This window comes from Hevea brasiliensis, chromosome 15 (genome assembly GCF_030052815.1).
Source record: "Hevea brasiliensis isolate MT/VB/25A 57/8 chromosome 15, ASM3005281v1, whole genome shotgun sequence".
Lineage (NCBI taxonomy): Eukaryota > Viridiplantae > Streptophyta > Magnoliopsida > Malpighiales > Euphorbiaceae > Hevea > Hevea brasiliensis.
The window spans coordinates 53931758-53951327 of NC_079507.1; the positions used below are offsets into that span (position 1 = coordinate 53931758).

General features: G+C 34.2%; 1 protein-coding gene and 1 long non-coding RNA gene across 2 annotated transcripts; one reads left to right on the forward strand and one right to left on the reverse strand.

The window, feature by feature from the left end:
• The first annotated feature begins 925 nt into the window (after positions 1–925).
• LOC131173775 (uncharacterized) lies at positions 926–1586 on the forward strand. The gene is made up of 2 exons (XR_009144094.1): positions 926–1078; positions 1173–1586. It is a non-coding gene; the product is annotated as an uncharacterized LOC131173775 (long non-coding RNA).
• Positions 1587–2867: 1281 nt separating this feature from the next.
• LOC110639340 (protein TPLATE) lies at positions 2868–9809 on the reverse strand. Its single transcript, XM_021790240.2, has 7 exons — positions 8445–9809; positions 7226–7822; positions 6396–6757; positions 5705–6008; positions 5065–5187; positions 3921–4376; positions 2868–3691 (listed from the first exon to the last, which is right to left on the reverse strand). Exons 1-7 carry the CDS (start codon positions 9570–9572, stop codon positions 3176–3178), a joined length of 3486 nt encoding a protein of 1161 aa, XP_021645932.2. The 5' UTR covers positions 9573–9809; the 3' UTR covers positions 2868–3175.
• Between the last annotated feature and the right edge of the window lie 9761 nt (positions 9810–19570).

Consider the following 19570-nt stretch of genomic DNA (forward strand, 5'->3'; position numbering starts at 1 on the left):
TAAGATAAAAATCTTACAATACAACAAACCATATGATTTGTCCAGAAATTGCTTAACATATCCCTAGAGGAACCTTATGCCCATTTTACACAGCAGGAGGTAAGAACTTAAATTTCATCTTCAGGATATGTTTCATACAGTTCTGGTTTGCTATAACAAAACTGAAAACATCATATGCCATTCATACAGGCTTGAAAGTTGAAAATGGAATTGTAGCATTCTAGAATCCCAGACACCAGAATGCAACATTTCAGTTTTACAACATGGTAGAATTATAATAATAGACTATAAAGGCTTCGCACAGGGAGATATTCTTGCACAAAATAATTGAAATGTAGGCTTGAGAAGATTCAGTGATGATTTTCAGCACAGGAAAAGAAAAAGGCATAAAAGATTACTGATACTGTAAGACAATGCAAATGAAAGCAACAAAGCAATCACAAATATTAAAACTCAAGCATGTGAAATTTTTCTAACCGTGGAGTGTGCCGAAGATTGTTTAGCTTAGTTTGTCTCTACCAAAATTGCTTAAGCCAATTGAATTTGGCTCCTCCTTATATTCTCTTTACAAACATAGGACTCCAACACTCTCCACTTGAGTGCAATTTGCAATTGGATTGGACTTAAATTTTGATAATTATCACACGCAATCACTTGTTTTCATAAAAGTTACTTACAAATAAAGAAAATAGGACTCATAAAAGGCATCCAATTACTCATCCCATCAAATCGTTCCATTTTTCTATTTTTTTCCACCAGAAATACATCCAACTACCTCCATCGTTGTCAAACCCTCCCCTCTCTCTTTTTTTTTTTAATTTCCGTAAGTAGTGGTTTCTGTACCAGAGTTTTTTTTGTTTCGTTTGTTCCTTGTACCAGAGTGATCCAAGGCCATGCCTCAGGTAACCTAGGATTGAACATTGATGGCTAATGGCATGGTTGCAAAGTTGCAACAAAGCAGTTCATCATATATTAATCCATAACTATTCTCCTTTGTTGTCACAGGATAATGCAACTGCCTAAAATGTTAACTGCAATGGATGAACTCATGTCATGTGATTCCTTGCACCTAGAAAAGGTGAGCCATACTTTGGTTTACCCGTTTAATTCTTATAGTTGGTATTGGCCAACCTTGTTTACTCAGAGATTTGACTTTGATGACTTTGACACAGTTCCTCAGAAATTCAACGTATGAGGAGGAGAGCAGGAGGGTTTTGGGCAAGACATGGTAAACGATGCTAGGCTCATAGTTTGTTTTATCTGCTCCATGTTCAATGAGATGGAAAATTTTTGCCCTTTGTTCGACCAGGGGAAATTAGTACATATGTCAAAGCCCCCTTTTTTACTCTGACAGTGTGATAAAAAGCCAGTTTAGTCATGTTCAACCATGTTTTATTTTTATACAGGTGCTCGTCCTCATTAGATTATTGATTTTTATCTATCTTTTTTGTACATCAGAAAACTGTAAGTCGTCTGATGCATTAAAGCTGTAAATTGAATGTCCTACCAAAAAACAAAGCTGTAAATTGAATGTCTTTCATTCTTGGAAGCACTCAATAATAAAATTATCATAGAAGTGAGCTGCATTTTGAAAGAATCATAGTTTTGGCAATTAGGGCCGTAAATGAACCAAGCCAAGTTTTAAAGAGTTCAGGCTAAGTTCGTCAAAATTTTTTCGAACTCAAGCTGAACTCGAATTCAACTTTCGAACTCGAGCCGAATATCTATAAATTCAATCTTATCTCATTTAGAGAACAAGCTCTAAACAAACTGAATTGTACTAAACTAAACTTTTTACGGAACTGAGTTTCTAGTAGTTCTACTCATTTAAGTTTTAATTTTATAGTTATGAAATTCAAATTAAGTAATTTTGATTAGCTCTTGTATAAAAATAATTTATTTTTTATAAAAAATTAAATTTAAATTAAAAAAACTATATTTAATAAATATATTTTTTATGTTGATTATATCATAATTTTAAATAATATATTATTTTTAGAACATTTCTATATAAAAAAATAAATATTTATAATATAATAAAATACAATAATATAAATATTTTTATAAATAAATATGTTCACGAGCCTATTTATGAGTCAACTCATAAGTCCTAACAAATCGAATATTATTAAGTTCAAGGTCTGCTCATTCATTAAATGAATTTAAAAGTCGAGCTCGACTCATTTTCTAGACAAGTCAAATCAAATCAAAGTTTTATCAATCTTAATTTCGAGTAGTTTGCAAATAGCTTGATCTTTTTTCAGCCTTGTTGGCAATTCAATTAGATGGTCCAAGTCAAAGGTTCAATCAAGAAGTTAACATTAACACTATGTTGAGATGGGATGAAAGAAAATAATGGAAGGAAAATAAAAGAATGTAATGATTAGAGAAGATAATAATTTTTTTATTTTATGTTTGGTTTAAGAGGAAAAATATTGAGAAGAAAGTTGCTTTTTTAAAGAGTAAAATTACAATACTATTCTTAAATATTTAAAAAGAACTTAGAAAATATAGAAATGCTTTTATAATTTTAATCACTTTCCCCCTAATTTGGAGAGAAAATGAGAGTAAAATCCAACTATTATTTTCCTTTCAAAATTTTCTTTCCTCCTTATTTTATTCTCTAACAAAACACAAGTGAGTAAAAAATAATATTATTTTCCTCTTAAATTTTCCTTCCTCCCTTATTTTCCTTCAATCCAAACACAACCTAAGGTGTGTGCAAACATGCAAGCCTTACCAGATGTATTGAAGTACAATTTACAAGATAGAGAAAAATGTAAAGACACTACAACCATTGCGTAATACAGCATTCCACCAAGAATGAATGATGAGGGTACGGTAGACGAAAAGCAATAGCTCAAATATGAGAAACGCATCACGTACCCATTGAACAAATTCCAAATACAACTCAGTACCCAAATGAAAATTATGAGGCTACTGCTATGAACGTTACAACTCATTTCGTTTAGTTCCTCGCAACTAGCAATGAAACAATGCCTAGCCGGTACAAGATATACAAGGGACTATCCCCAAAAGAAAAGAATAAAAAATCACAAAAAAGAAAGAAGCTCTCTCTATATCCAAATTTTCTTCTACCTATTCCAAGTATGAAAATTAGATTACAAGATAATACAAAATATATAAGCAAACCATTTTTTTAGAGCAAAAGGCATCAATTAACTTGGGTGCTTCTCTCTTTGCAAAGCATGTGCCACTCCTGGAGCACAGCTGCTTGAAGGGCCATGTGCTCAACCTCCTCTGCAGTCAACTTTGACAAGGTTCCTTTAGGTTTACCATTTTTCTCACCATCTTTCTTTTCGCCATTCTTTTCCTTCTCATCCTCAGCTTCCTCTTCCTCTTCATCATCAGATTTTGGAGTTTTAGGAGGCGGTTGGGCTGCTTTTAACAAGGCTATCCGTTCCATTGAAATCCTAAGCCTCTCAGCAGCAGCCTCCTTCACTTCATCTTCAGGCACGTACTCGACAGCCCCATCAGTAAGGTCATCCAACCAACCCTGTAAGTCTGATTCAATCTCCTTAGTAATAGATGCATCAGATGCTCGGATAACAAATTTGCACAACATGGTGGTCGTCTCATCACCCAGATCCACATTTCTGCTAACTTCACTGGCCCCGAAAACCATCATACCCACAAAGCCCCCAAACCAAGTTTTTGCAGCATAGCAAAGCTGTTCAACAACAGAATTTACCATGTATGAAGTAGTTTATACATCTTTGTTTGGCAAATAAGTTATTTTTCAATCCTCTAAAATATCGATTATTTTTCAGTGCAATCAATACGGAAGGAGAAACTATATTATTGACAGGACTTGGCTCTAATGGTCCACAACTACAACAAACATAAAGGCAAATGCAAGGAAACAATGATTTCAAACATCAAGAAAGAAAAGATCCTACCTGAAATCCTGCCACTGTCCTGATGATGTGGGAACAAACACTGTGGAAAGGCTTGGAAGACAAAGATTTAAGTCCACTAAGAAAAGGAGAAGATCCATACTGCTGTGCAGCAGTAGCCTTGAAGCCACTTCCTTCATACATATATGTGCCAGTATACTCTACTACAGCTGGTAAACTAGGCCATAAGCGAAAGAACTCAACAGGTGATATTTTGTGCGGCAAAAGAAGTTCAGTCAATGGAATTTTGTAAGGCTGACACCTCAAAATCACAGGTTCTCCTAGTTCTGGTCTTGAGCTTCTCTTCTGCCTCATGATTTGAGGATCCTCCTCAGTATAATCACCATCATAATCTCCTATTGCACCACTTCCATAGAATGGGTAGTATAAGACTTGAACAAAAAGGGCACATCTTTCAAAGTGGGATACACCCACTGTCACACTGCAGAGTACTGGATCCTATCATGTGTAAGAATCAGAAAATCTAATAAGTTGGAGTACAAAGGAGAACAATAATATTAGCAATAAGTGGGAGAAATATTATGGCATTCAGGGCCTAGAAATTGAATCTGTATTCTATAGAAACATGTGCAATCTTTTTTTTTTTCCTGTGGGGAGGAGGGGGTTACATAGGAATACTAAAGGAGTATTCCTATAAAAACCTCCTAGACTCCAAATTTTCACTGGCAGACTGTCCCCTTAACATCCCAAAAGTAGATAACCATTTCAAGAAAAAAAAAAAATACAAAGCTGTAAACTATATATATATATATATATATATATATATTACTTGTGAAAGTAATTACACAGATCAGGTGCTACCTCAGAAACAGAGTTGCAAGATAACGCATAGAATAAATCATTAAAATAAGATTTTCTGTGACCTTAACAGTACAAATCATGAAAAACTGAATTAAGTAACTACTAGAAGTCTAGAACATGGCAACCATTTAGGAAAAAAGTCCCCAGGATCCTAAGCAAAATTTGGGAAAAAAAGCAATTAGTAGTTGGAAATCCTCTTGAACAGAATAGCAATAAAGAACATCAACCAAGAAAAAATGAAATGGTGCTGCAAATGGAGATGCGTAAAAAGAATATGAGAAATGTTTCAGCGAAGAAGCCTTTCAAAGCAAGGCACAAAGGCTACCTGTGAAACAAGATTACGTAGCTGCCGCACAGCCTGAGGAGATCCATCCATAAAATATAATGCACCAGATAACCCAACCCGAATATCCACTCGATTGAGTTCAAGTTCAGTCAAGTTTAAGACCTGCAAATAGTTCATTAAATTAACAAAGAGAATACCATCAACATAAAATGAAAATAAGGCAGCCCATTCAGCAACCCCATTTAACTGGAATACAAATGATAGCACGTACTGCTGAAACAGTATATACTAATGCACTGATCTGAACATAAACCCAGGACCTAGTTTAACAGTAGAAACCCTCACACTGAAAAATCACTGGTGGAATAAAAGTACAAGATTCCTATCAATGTAGAATATGGATGAATAACCCACATGTCAGATCAAACATACCCAATCCGTAGTTCCTACAGGTCCTAGGAAGCAAATTAATGATGAAATATAGCTGCAAAGGAACTAGATTCAAGAAGTAATACGAAATGAATTCCAATAACCAATAATTCCCTTCTTGAAGTTATAAGGAGAATTACAGAGTAAATCACTTAGAATGATAACCTTCAGATGATATGTTCCAGAGTACACAAAAATATTGCTCAACAGTAACATAAAAAACAGTCATGCGTGAGAAAAGATTCTTAACCTTCAGATGCAAAGTGATCCTTCCATCACTTGAGTCCGCCAAATGATAAGCTTCAACATAGCATGGATCGCTACTACCCGTCAAAGTATATGCAGCAGGCATAACTTTTAGTAATTTAGAATCAATTCCTTTCGTCAGCAAAATAGTTAATTCACTAGGATCTGGCCTCCAAAGCTCTAAAATAGCCTTGTGAACCAATCCTTCTAATTTTCTGTCCTGTGCAGAAGCTGCTTCATAAAACTGAACAGTAAGTTTGTGATGGCTAAATGGATAGTCCCCTCTGGCTTCACTGACGCCAGCCCACCTAAAAGAAAATTGCTGAATCTCAATATCCATTATAGAAAAGCTAGTACCATTAATTTACGAGAAAAGGAAAATGAGTGCTGTAGAAAACAAGTAAAAAATGAATGGATGTAGATATAGGGAAGCCAAATCTTCCTCCCAATTCCATTTCATAGAACATACAGCCCAGCACAACTCAACCAAGAAATTAAGTGGCAAAGGAAAGAAATAAAGTGGCACCTATTTTGATGTAGATAAGAATTATAATGCACTTCAGCAATAATATGCCCCAAGTACTTTTGCACTAATATTCAGAAATATGTCATCATAAGCAAATTCAAAACAATAATGATGCTTGAACCTTTACACCCTCAAATTCAGAATTATAGCAATAAGATGAAATGCACACCTACTATCCGGATGATTTTGAACGTATTTAATTCTCTGCAATATAAAACGGCACTGATGCTTGTTGACAGAATCAGCCAACCCACTGTTTCTAAACTCTTCCAGCTCTTTAGTTAGTAACTGGCCAGCCCTAGGGTCACGTGATCCCAACCGTTGAGCACTTAAAAGAATTGCTTGAACATCTTGAAGCCTATTTGATGCATTTGCAGACGAATCAATGTTGAATAAGACCTTGTGGATATTTGATACAATAATGTTCAAGGTATCCTCAGGGTCGTCAGCTAGAAGTGGATCCAAACCATCTAGATTTATATGTTCTGCAACAGCCCAAATAAGACGGGCACATACTCTTGGTGTAGTTACCTGTTAAATTGACATATAAGTAAAACAGCAATTGTCACACATAATGTAAATGAGCCAAAGAAAATTGAAATGAGAATAAAGATGTTGCATTTTGAAAAAATGGATATGATTAAGGAAATAAACAAAAGAGCCAAGTAAAATATTAAAGAAAAGAAAGAATATTCCTTTGACAAATAACAATTATATAACACTAAATCCATATTGTTATCTTCCAAAGGAACATTTCTCTAGTTCCTGAGTAATCATATAACTGTTGTAGGAAAAAAAATTCACACAGAGACCTATGTTCCACATTCCAAACATGAAAATAGAGGTCAATAGTCTGTGTTGAAAACACCTAAAACTTTTCAAGTTCATAAACCCTATTTGATACACATCATGCACGAACCACATAATAGCTAGTTACTTTTGCATTAGCATCTAACTTTTATTGTCAGTGAATGTAGTATTTGATAACAGCTTACATACCTCACGTAGATCCTTCACAAGTTCTCGCTGCAAGTTTTGCAGTCTTGTCTCATTTAAAATCTGATCCTGAGAAGCACCATCTTTAACAGTTTTTACCCCTCCTCGGGTATCATAAATATGGCAAAGCCTTACAAGCAACTTCAGATAGCAATCAATTGCATAGATCCTGCCATCACAATCCCATTTGACACAAGGCCTACAAACTTCCACTACTTCCAAAGCCGGCTCTGTCCAGTTCAGTGCACCATAACCAGTTCCATAAGCCAAAGCTCCAATCACTCTGCTCTCCATTCCTGAGTTTGTTTGTTCAGGCAAAGGAAGAGACAACTGGAAGCAACTTTCCACCAGTGATGCCACTAACTCCTCCCGAAATAAGCTTTTACTTGTCACACTATTGAGATCATCCCTCACTCTCGCATCCTCAAAAAGAGAAGCAATGTCAGTGCCTGCAAGAGGTTTCTGACCTCTTCGTACACTTTCCTTAGCAAAAAGGTCAACACATAGAGCTGTCCGACAAATACATGCTAAAGCATGCATACGGTCTGATTCTGCCCTCAAATTTCTCACCATCAGAAGCAGCCTTTTAAACAATGAAACCTTCAAACGTAAACTTGACAATGTCAATTAAAAAAAAAAAAAAAAAACCAACAACAAAATAATTTTGTATATCTTCAAAATGTTCTTATATCTAGTGGATATAACTGATACAAATGATGTTTTCACCCAGGAAAAGGAGAGAAAAGGAAATGAGAGAGAGAGAGGGTTCAGGGAATTTAGGGAGAGGAAGAGTTAGAGAGAAGTCTCAAGAATTTGCAACTATTCTTAACATACCTGATTACATTTCTGTGTGAACTATTATCAAAACTCATTTAGCTATTGCTAACAGAATCTGTAACTTCTTCTGCTGCTTAGTGTACCAACAAATGTCTTTTCAAATGGTTTTCCTTACATCTTCATTGAAATTCATTTGGTGAAGAAATTATTCAACAATTTAGCTCAAAAACTCAGAGTCTCAACAAAGCATTTCTGCTTCCTAGAGTGCCAACCATTAAGAAGCAGAATGTAGAGAACTTGCAGTTGTTATTCTAGTTTACAAGTCCCCATATAAGAAATTGTGTGCCAACCATTAAGAAGCAGAATGAATTATTCTAGTTCACAACTCCCCATATAAGAAAAACGTTTGAGATTCTTCAATTAAACAGAAGAATCCAAATCATACCTGCATATGAAGTTCAAGGAGGTGCAGATTTGTAACAACCGCTCTAACAATACTCTCCCTCGCCGAAGAAAACTCCTGTCTATCCCAAAGCATCAAAATGGCAATGATAGACTGTGAAGCCCACTCCGGCTTTCCTCCAGGCACATCAGCCAAATACAACATATTAATTCCCACCTCAAAAATCAATGCTGGATCCAACGACGACGCTAAGAAGGGGGCCAAATGTGTGACCACATCTGAAACTCCAACTAACTTCTCTGCATTGGAATCCACCACACTACCATTGGCGCCACTAGCTGCCGCCTTCGAAACCTTCCTGATCACCTCCACGCTCCCTGATGCCACAGCCTTTACTGAATACACGAGTGGGAACACAGTAGCCCTGAAGTTCTCCACTGGTAAGATCAATGACCTTGACATTAAAGTATTTCTCCTCTTCCAAACAAAATCCACCATCGACGAAACCCAATTAGACCTAATCGCCAAAGAATTTTCACTATCCACCAACTTATCGCCCGCTAATCTGCTCATTCTCTTCGAATCAAACTCCTGAAACAACCTCCCAACTGATTCAAACGCGACTTTGGCAACGGCATCGGATTTATCCAACATGTTTTGCCCAATTCGCGCCCACCAGTTCGAGACCTTATCGAGCAAATTCACATTGTTTTCACAAAGAGTCACCATATCATCCCGCGCCAAAATGCAACCAAGGGTTTCAGTAATGGAAAAGCGCAAATTATCACTAATAGAATCGAAGCAAGCGGAGATTTCAGTATTGGAATCCATTATCAGTTTAGAGAGCGAGTATGAAGGCATAGCAGCGAGAATTGAGACAGCGGCAGCAGTGACGTCCGGATCAGGGAAATGGAGATCAGCACGAACACCAGTGCAGACGGAGTCCCAGAGATCGGCGGTGAGGCGCGTGGATCGAATCAAGTCAAAAGAGAGCTTTTTACAGACGGCGGATGCTGGTGCAGCGACGATCTCTTCGACAGCAGTCTTGGCGATGACGGAAATGTCGCGGCCAGCAGCGGACTGCTGGAGAGCTTGGAGGAGAGCACCGGATTGGCGTAAAGCATCATTCGAGCGGAGATCCGCTTGGATCTGAGCGAAGAGTATATCCATCTTGGTCTATGCTGAGACCAAGATTTGAAGTTTAGTTTGAGTGAACAAGCAGAGATAGGAGTTTAGCTTTAGAGGGTATTTTTTATGACCGGAACATGGAGAAATTGAAGCGAGTTGTGAAATTTTGATTGGAAATGGAGAGAGGGCGGAGGGAGGGAAGGAAGAAAGATGATGAAAACGACAGCGCGCGAGCTTTGCTTTCAGTTGGAGAGCAGAATCGCACAGACCAATTGAGAAAGAGAGGGTGGTCGTGGTTTAGTGGGTTGGCCATTGGGCTGATCATGGTCGATGGATCAATTATTTGGGTCCAAGAGAGCTCTAATAGTTGGGCCCCATACTGATATGTTAGAAAAAGCTGCGCATCAACACAGATGCTCAATTGAAATGGGAAAATTAACTTAAAACATAAATACGTGGATCTCATTTTTTTATATCTATTTATGTTTTAGCCATAACGATAATTCTAAACAAAAAATGTCTACGTATGTTATAGTGTTTTTAGCTATTCAAACAAGCTTTCCCTATAATTCTAGTTATTTTCTCTCTATAATTCCTTCTAGAGAAATATTTTCTCTCATCTTCTCGTTTCTTGTGCAGAATCAATCATTTTTTCTTTGCCTAATTGAGGCCTTCTCCTATCCCTTTTGGATGGGGGACGGCATGTCCCATGTTCAGATATTTGGATTTCTTCTCTCTCCATTCTCCGAGGTTAATTGGTGTGAATAAATAAGATTTTTTTAAGGTAAATCGAAAGTATAAAAGAGAGGGATCTGCTTACATCTACATGTTGTTAGGTACTTTGCATGCAAATTGTGAGTGTGTTCAAATCACTGATGGAGCTTCAACTGAGGAAGAGAGATTTTAATTGTACAAGAGTTGGCTACCCATCCTTATACTGTCGCCTATCACTCTGACTAAAAGAGAATTGAATGAGAAATCACACGGACTCTCTCTTCCCTTTTTTGTTTTCTTCCCCTATAAGTTCTACCATTCTTGGTGCCATGCTCTTGCACTTCCCATGTTTTGCTTGGAGTCTTGCTGGGTTGTTCGAAACCTTTGGGATTCTACTGCACTAAGGGCCTCTTAAATCAGGTGAAGCTAGCGACGTGCTTCCTGCATGCATCCTTCCCTCTAAATAATAGATGTCCAATGAAGAAGCTTTTTTTTTTTTTTTTTTTTTGGGTGTGGCTTTCTTCTTGCAGGGCTACATCCTTTCCTTCCGGATGTAATTTTTTAGTTTAAATGTTGATTATTTACATATTAACATATCACTTCATCGTTTTATATTAGATTTTACAGATATATATATATATATATTAAATTTATGCATAAATAAAATTGTGTAAATTTCATGTAATAAGGAATTTTATAAAGATTAAAAATATTAAATTATGTCAAAATGTGTCAGATGAATTATATTAGTAGTTAAATCAAATTAAATGAATCCAATTATGTGATAAATAAATTATATTATTTTAAATTAATACAATATAATTTAATACTAATCATATTATATTCTGTAACTCATAAAATAAAATAATTATGTTATTGGCACACTTCAATAATTATATAAATTTCGTGTTTCAGATTTTCAGCCCTAGTGAGAAAATTGGGAAATAATAACTCTTAAAGGGATATTATTAAAAGTAAGTTTAGTTGGTTTATTTTTTAATTAAACTAATTGAATTAAATTGAGAAATACAAAAATAAATCTATAATTAAAATATAACAAAAATTTAATTAAACTTTTTTTTTTTGTTAAAATTGGATTTTACTAAACTTTTCCCAACAAATCCTCGTACCAATAACTTCTAATTTTAATCAAAATTTGAGGAATCTAATGATTTTGGTTTCATTATTGTTAATGATTTGATTTGCCTTTATTGGCACTTTTACTTTTTGGTTTTTCTTTTTTGTAATTTCTCTTTAAGGTTTTCAGACTTGGACTAATCATAAAATCAATGAAAATAGAGAATTAAAAATTTAAAATTTAATTAAGGTTAAATCAAAATTAAATCGATATAATATTTAATAAATATTATAAAATTATTAATAATAATACTTCATTATAATTAATATTTTTATATATTTTATAAATAATTATTAAAAAAATAAATTTTAATATGTTTTTTTTAAATAATTTAGATATCAAATTAAAATTTTTAAATAATAACATTTAATTATTTTTAAAAAAGTTTAAAATTGAAAATTTTTTATAATAATTTTATTTGTATTAATGAAAAATAAATATTAATATATTTTATATAAAATAATAAATAAAAAAATTTATATAATAATAATAATAGAAATAATTTAAATTAACATACTAATATAATAAATTATTAATATATTTAATTATTAAAATTGCAAGGGAATGAAATTTAAAAAAAAAAGTTATATATATATATATATATATATATATATATATATATATATATATATATATATATATATTTGTCAAATAATTACAAAACAATAGTGTAGCTTAAAGGCTATTTGGCCCAAAAATGATTGCTTAATCATGTGTTCAATGCTTATTGCTACCGATTGTAAAAAAATTTTGTTGAGTAGATCAAATTAGAAAATCGATTTAAATCCAGTCGGGCTTTCGGTTCAAAATGATTTTCTCTGATTCTTAGAAATCTGAGTTTAATATTAAAATTAGATCGAATTATGGTATGATTTCCAATTAAATTGGTCAAACCAATCAATCCGATTCGATTTTCAAAGCCATGCTCTTCTTGCTTTTGGTCTTTTCTGGTGTTTAGAAATTTAGATGATATTATTAAATAATAAATTAATAAATTTCTTAAAATTTAATGAACACTAAACATAAAAGTGAAATAGCTAAATAAAAAGATTCCAACTTTTTTTTTCACTCTTTATATTTAAAAGTTATCATAATTAACTATAAATTAATAAATTTTAATTCGTATTTAAAATTTTAAGTTATTGAGTTTGATCTTTTAATAGTGACTTAGAAAAAATTTAACTTGAATAAGTTGAATACAAATATTAAAAAATAGAGTGGAACTTAAATAAAACATATATATATATATATATAGAGAGAGAGAGAGAGAGAGAATTGCATTGCAAGGCCTAAAGGCAACAATATAACTAACATCATATTCAAAACATGGTTCAAATAATAATAGGACCCTCCCAAATTGTAGAAGTAGCTTGATAAAAACAAATCCATAGGCCCTATACAAGTCTAACCCTAGGCAAGATAGGTCTACTAGCAACTCAAGGATTCGACAATAACTTCTCAGCAGTGCTGCCCACCATTTTCACACTGCAAAATCTTCGAGCAAAATAGAGAACATGAAGCCAATGAAAACATTCAACCTCAACCAAGAAAGAAAACTCTTCATAAACAACTAGAAGATAGCCAAAGAAGGGGCCCAAGAAAGTGATAGGAAGTAAATTGGACAATAATTTAAATCAATAAATTCTTTCTACTTGTGTGAACCTATGAAGAACAACAATTGAGTATATGTGCAGCAAATAATCACAATAATAAGCTGCTTAAAAGATGTACAATTTAATCACACAAAAATAAGACAATTTTTACATGAAAAACTCCTTCAAAGTGAAGGATAAAAACCACGGGACCTCTCTTAATCTAATTAAAATTGCTCCACTATCATAATAAAGGTTTACAACAATTAGAAACATCATAAATAATTCTCAACCAAAAACCTCAAGACAATTCAAATAAATTAACAAGAGGTAACAAAGTTTTGGAGAGATGCTTAACTATTTCTTCAAACTATCAATCCTGAAAGAGTTAAGGCCCACAATAAGCATATTCTCGGCATGAAGATCATCCATGATCGAAAATACAAGGAGTTATGGCTTTCTCAAGAAAAATACATTGAGAAGGTACTATTGTGGTTCAATATGGCAAAAGCTAAAGCTTTAAGAGCACATCTTGCCACATCCTTTTAAATTGACTGTCAAATAGTCTCCTTCTAGTGAGTAAGAGAAGGAAGACATGCAAAGAATCCCTTATGCATCTGCAGTAGGGAGTTTGATGTATGCTATGGTTTGCATTAAGCCAAATATAGTTCATGCAGTTGGTACAATTAGTAATTTCTTATCTAATCCAGGAAAGGAACATTGGAATGCAGTGAAGTGGATATTGAGATATCTCCATGGTACTTCTAGTTTAAAACTGTGTTTTGGAACTGACAAGCCTATTCTCATTGGTTATACATATTTTGATTTAGCAGGTAATATTTGTAACACCCCTATTTGCATAGCCTAGTATATTTTACTATTCCGGTGACCGGTATCGGTCCGAACAATTAAGAGAATTAGAACCATATCTAAGACACCTAGATAAGCCCTTAATATAAATAATTAGTAATTGCCAAATAGTTAAGTATAAAGAAGAAAAACAAGTATAAAAAATTAAATGAGCCGGGAGTCACAGCGATGGGTGACCTTCGCAGAAAATGACTGCGAGGTCAGTCTTAACCCAAATTTCAAACCAAAAAATGTGACGCCGCGGTCCTTAGAACTAAAAGAGAAAATCACAAAAAAGAGTTGTTAAATAGGTCAAATAATTAGGTCAGAGATCCAGAAGAAATATCGAATAACTTGCAAACCGGATTAAACTAGAGAGGGGCAATTTGGTCAATTCACCCCTAGAGCTAACTTCTGACCTAACTGTCCAATAAAATCAGAGAAAAGAAAATTTCAGAATCGAGAATTAAATTAAAGAACTAATGAAAAAATAAATGCAAAAGAAAAAAAAAAGAAAAAAGTTTATTACATCAACTTACATCACCTTTATGACATCATCATGATGTCATAATTCATTTTAATTTCTCTACCATAATTGACCAAGTCAAATAAGACTAAAACACATAAAATCAACACAAAATTGAAAAAAAAAATTATTTCCTTTCTTCTTCTTCCCTAGTTGTCGCCCCACCTCTCTCACCTCACCACCATGAATGAACCTCCATGAAAACTTGAGTTCAAGCTTTCTTCCAACCACTTAACCCTACTTTGACCCAAATTAGTCCACAAAAACTTGTTAGTTCAACTTGAGAAAGCTTTAGAGGAAGGAAAAAAAAGGGAAAAATTAAAGGAAGGGAAGAATTGAAAACTCTAGTGGAGGTAAGCACTTGTACTTGGAAATTTAAGTTTATTTGTTGTGTTTCTGGCTCAATTAACTTAGATCTTAACTTAAAATCAAAAGAAAATAATTGTTGGGGGACCAAAAGAGAATTCCGGCCAGCCTTAGTTAGGGTTTGAAATGAGTGATTTTGAAGTGTTTGAATGGTTGTTTAGGTTGAGTTATGCATGTGAAGTATGTATATATGTTTTGAATGCATTAAATTTGAATTCTATATGATTAGGGTTTTGAGCATTTTGAAAAATTGGAGAAAAAGTTTAGAATTGGTCAATTGATGTAGTTGACCTTATTTGAGTTGAGAAATTGTGACCATTTGTGGTGTGTATGAATTGTTAAAACCAAGTTTCAATTCGGATTGGTTAAAATCAATATGCAGACAACTTGACCTAGGTCCTTTTCAGGGACCAAAATTGAAAAATTGTAATTTCTCTTAGGAGACTTAGAAATTTAATTAGTAATCAATGCCAATAAAATTGACCCTCAAAATGTGATATATGAGTACAATTAGAACTAATAAACCTATTAAGTATAGAAAAGTCAACGTTTTGACATGAATAGTGCCACCAAACACAAAAATGTGAAAAATCCAAAATTTATAAACCGTAATAGGAAGGATGAGTTTGTAAAAAAATTGTTGGAATTTAAGTATTATAAATGGATACTGAAGCACTTTAAATTTATGTGTTTCAGTTGGAAAGGGATCTTCGAAAGAGAAACAAAAGTTTGAGTAAATTAAGTTGACAAAAGAGGTTTGTGCACAATAAACTTTAATTTATTATTTTCTAATTGAAAACTTATTTAACTATGCATTGTGAATTAGTTGTACTAATTATGGATTTCAAGAAATGCTATGTTTCCATTTTATGAATGGAAATTTGAACTGGAAATTGATTTGTGTTTTGCTTGAAATGTTTGAATAACTTGATTTAAATTGTTTTTTATTCACACTTGGAATGGCAATATCATTATGTTCCTCCTCCATTTATGGGGTGAGTATGACTATATTCCTCCCTCTCTGGCTTCCCAGTCAGGAGGTGAGTTTGGATGAGTACTCATTAGCTAGCTAGCCACCTCCCTCATTGATTTCAATTAGTGAGGTGAGTATGCCTTGTCATGGTGTACACATGGCATGTTCAGAAATTTTGTGTCATACCCTAAGTTGTGTTATTGATTGGCAATACTGTGTTTATTAAATTGTTTGATCAAATTGTATTATATTAAGCTTTGAAAATTATGAAATATTCAAATTGTGAATTGTGATAAATGTGATTTGAAAATTGAAGTGTGATTATGAAATATTTGAATTGTGAATTAATAACAAATATTTTATATTGTGCACCACTTAATATTTTTATACTCAGTAATAGCTTTCTTTGCTATCGCAGATAGAAACAAGGAAAAATGCAGCTGAGTGAGATGCTGATTGTTGGGACTACACTGAAGTTTTTTACGGGTATTTAGTTATACCCATGTATATTAGATTTTGATTATGCATGTAAATATATGTGTGTAAATTATTTGAGCAGATGTATAAAAATTTTGAAATGTTATTTTGGGTGTGTAATGGAAGTGTAAATTATTGTAATGTTCAAACTTATTTTTGAGTTTTGTCATGAGTGTAAATTAAATTTTCTTTAGTGAAATATGAATGAAGTTATTTAATATTATTTCTAACGACAATTGAATTGAGAATTGTTTTGAATTATAGAGTTGGGAGAAATGATGTTGATTTGTGTTGTGGTTGTAGTTGATTTTGATGAAATAAATTATTGGAAGTGTTTTTCACAGATTTTGAAGAATTGTTTTTCCCAAATATAGATGGCACTCTGCCGAAAATTTTTTAAAATTTACTTAAAAATAAAAATGTATAAAAATTTTAATTAGTCTTTAAACTTTAAGTAAATATTTTTAATACCTACTATAAAAGCTCACCACTTTCAAAAAGTAAGAAAATTGTTTTAAAATCTCTTGTAGTATATTTAATGGGTTACCGATAGGTGAAGCAAGGTAATTCATTAGATGTACTACGGGATTATGTTGCATTTTACTGAGGGGTAGGGTGTGACATGTTTAGTAAAAGATCCCTTAGACAAATCCCACATCGACAAAGCACGGAGATGGTCTTGAGTTTAAAAAGTAATGATATATAAAATGATGGAACTAATCATTAGAGACGCCTTTTGGTGGAATGGCCTGGAGAGTTAGAAGAACTCCAAGGTTAAGCGTGCTCGCTTGAGAGAAATCCTAGGATGGGTGACCTCCTGGGAAGTTCTCCATTCCACCTATGGAACAAAACCGTGAGGCTTATGGCCAAAGCGGACAATTCCTCTAGTGGTTGGAGCCCGATCATTACAATTGGTATCAGAGCCGCTCAAGTGTCCTCTTGGGCGATGGTGGGGCAAACCTCAACAAGACCGCTGAGTCCCAAAAGGGGTGAAGAAAGGTCCCTTAGGCAAATCCCACATCGGCAAAGCACGGAGATGGTCTTGAGTTCAAAAAGTAATGATATATAAAATGGTGGAACTAATCACTAGAGGCGTCTTTTGATGGAATAGCTTGGAGAGTTGGAAGAACTCCAGGGTTAAGCGTGCTCGCTTGAGAGAAATCCTAGGATGGGTGACCTCTTGAGAAGTTCTCCATTCCACCTATGGGACAAAACCGTGAGGCTTATGGCCAAAGCGGACAATTCCTCTAGTGGTTGTAGCCCGATTGTTACAATATTGATTCGAGAAAGTCTACTTTTGGGTATTTGATCACCTTTGTAGGGGGAGTTGTGGCATGACAATCTAGATTACAAAAATGCATTGCATTGTCTATTACAGAAGCTGAGTTTATTGTAGCTACTGAAGCTTGCAAAAAGTTGCTTTAGATGAAGAAATTTGTGAATGAGCTTGGATTCACAAAAAGAGGTATGTCTTATTTTGTGATAGTTAAAGTGCTATTCATCTTGGTAAGAATCCTACTTTTCATATTAAATTTAAACATATTGATATGAGGTATCATTGGATTCAAGATGTTTTGGATTCCAAATTGCTTGAACTTGATAAAATACTCACTGATGATAATGGTTCTAATATATTTACAAAAGTTCTACCAAGAATGAAATTTGAGACATGCCGTTTGATTATTGGTCTGGCAAATTCTTCCACATAGTCAAGAGGGGGAGAATTAATGGGCTTGGGTCCCTCCTATGTGGAGAACCCAAATTGATGCCCAAATGTTTATGGCCCATTAAGGCTACATATATATGTTTGCTTTCTGTTGCGCTAGTTCACATAGCCACAAATCTCATTTTAACAGCCCAAAAATCAGAGAAGAGAAGTGAGAAAAATAGAGAGGAAAACAGGAAGCATTTTACAGAATTTTCTGCAGAATTTTTCTAAGAGGATAGTTCACATTTATGAGATTTGGGAGCTTGTTTACCATTGGATCAAGCTAAAATTTGGTCTGCAGCATCTACACATCTGGTTCTTCATTGTGAACGATTGAGATCTTTGAAGCTATGTTTCTACTGTTTTTGACTACTTGAATAGCTACTATTTTTCATTGATTTCTAGCATAGATTGGTTTCATCATGTTCAGCAATTGGAAGGTCATTTGTAGTTCGATTGAGCTGAATTTTGGTGGACATAATGGGGACATATTTTTCTTTAATCTGTACGGTGGAGATCGGGTTTTGACAACTAGAAGGTGGTCAATTTGGATGGACAGTAGCTATGTTTTGGTGAATTCTCTCCAAAACATAGCTGTTGTCCACCTTCTAGTTGTCAAAACCTTATCTCCACTGTTAAGATTAAAGAAAAATATGTCCCCACTGTGCCCACCAAAATTCAGCTCAATCAGACCACAAATGACCTTCCAATTACCAGAAATGATGAAACTAGTCTGTGCTAAAAATCAATGAAAAACAGCAGCTATTCAAGTAATAAAAAATAGTAGAAGCAGAGCTTGAAACAAGATCTCCACCGTTCACAATGAAGAACAAGATGTGAAGATGCTTTAGACCAAATTTTAGCTTGATCCAATGGTAAAAAAGTTCCCAAATCTCAGAAATGTGAACTATCCTCCTTAAAAAATTCTACAGAAAATTTTGCAGAATACTCTCTGTTTTTCTCACTTCTCTTCTCTGGTTTCTGGGATGTTAAAATGAGATTTATGACTGTTTGAATTAGTACAATAGAAAGCAAACATATATATGTAACCCTAATGGGCCATAAACATTTAGGCTTCAACATAATTGGGTTCTCCATATAGGAGGGACCCAAGCCCAACAGAAAGCCCATAAGAACCAACAACCATGGATGATGCCACCTTTCTTAATTGATGAACTAAGCTCGGCTTTACATCAACAAGAGGTGTTGCCGTAGAGCTTTCTGGCACTCTAAGCCAATAGTAGGATCGTCCCAGTTATGGTGTAAAAATAGATCCTATAGATGTGCTAAAACCTGAGCAATATAAATCCTCCCATTGCATAAGGCAAAACCAACAATTCACTGTCGTTGATATGGTCGGCACAAGCATAATTAATACCCAATACACAAGAACTTTGATAGGGCCCTCTCACTAAAGAACAAGCCTGCATGCAATCCAAACCAAGCACAAACACTCAAAAGCTATTCACAGTCTAACTCAGTTGGGAGAGGGATGTCTCTCAAAATCAAGTCAAAGAACAAAAATTAAGAAACCCAGAGACTAGAAGCCTTCCTCTGCCTTCCAACGATAAGGCTCTGTTTGGATGGGGTGAGGGAAGGGTAATTAATGGAAGGATAAGGGAGGGTAAGGAAGGGGAAGGGTGAAGGGGGTTACAATAAAAAAAATCTCATATTTGGAAAGAGGTGAATTAATGGAA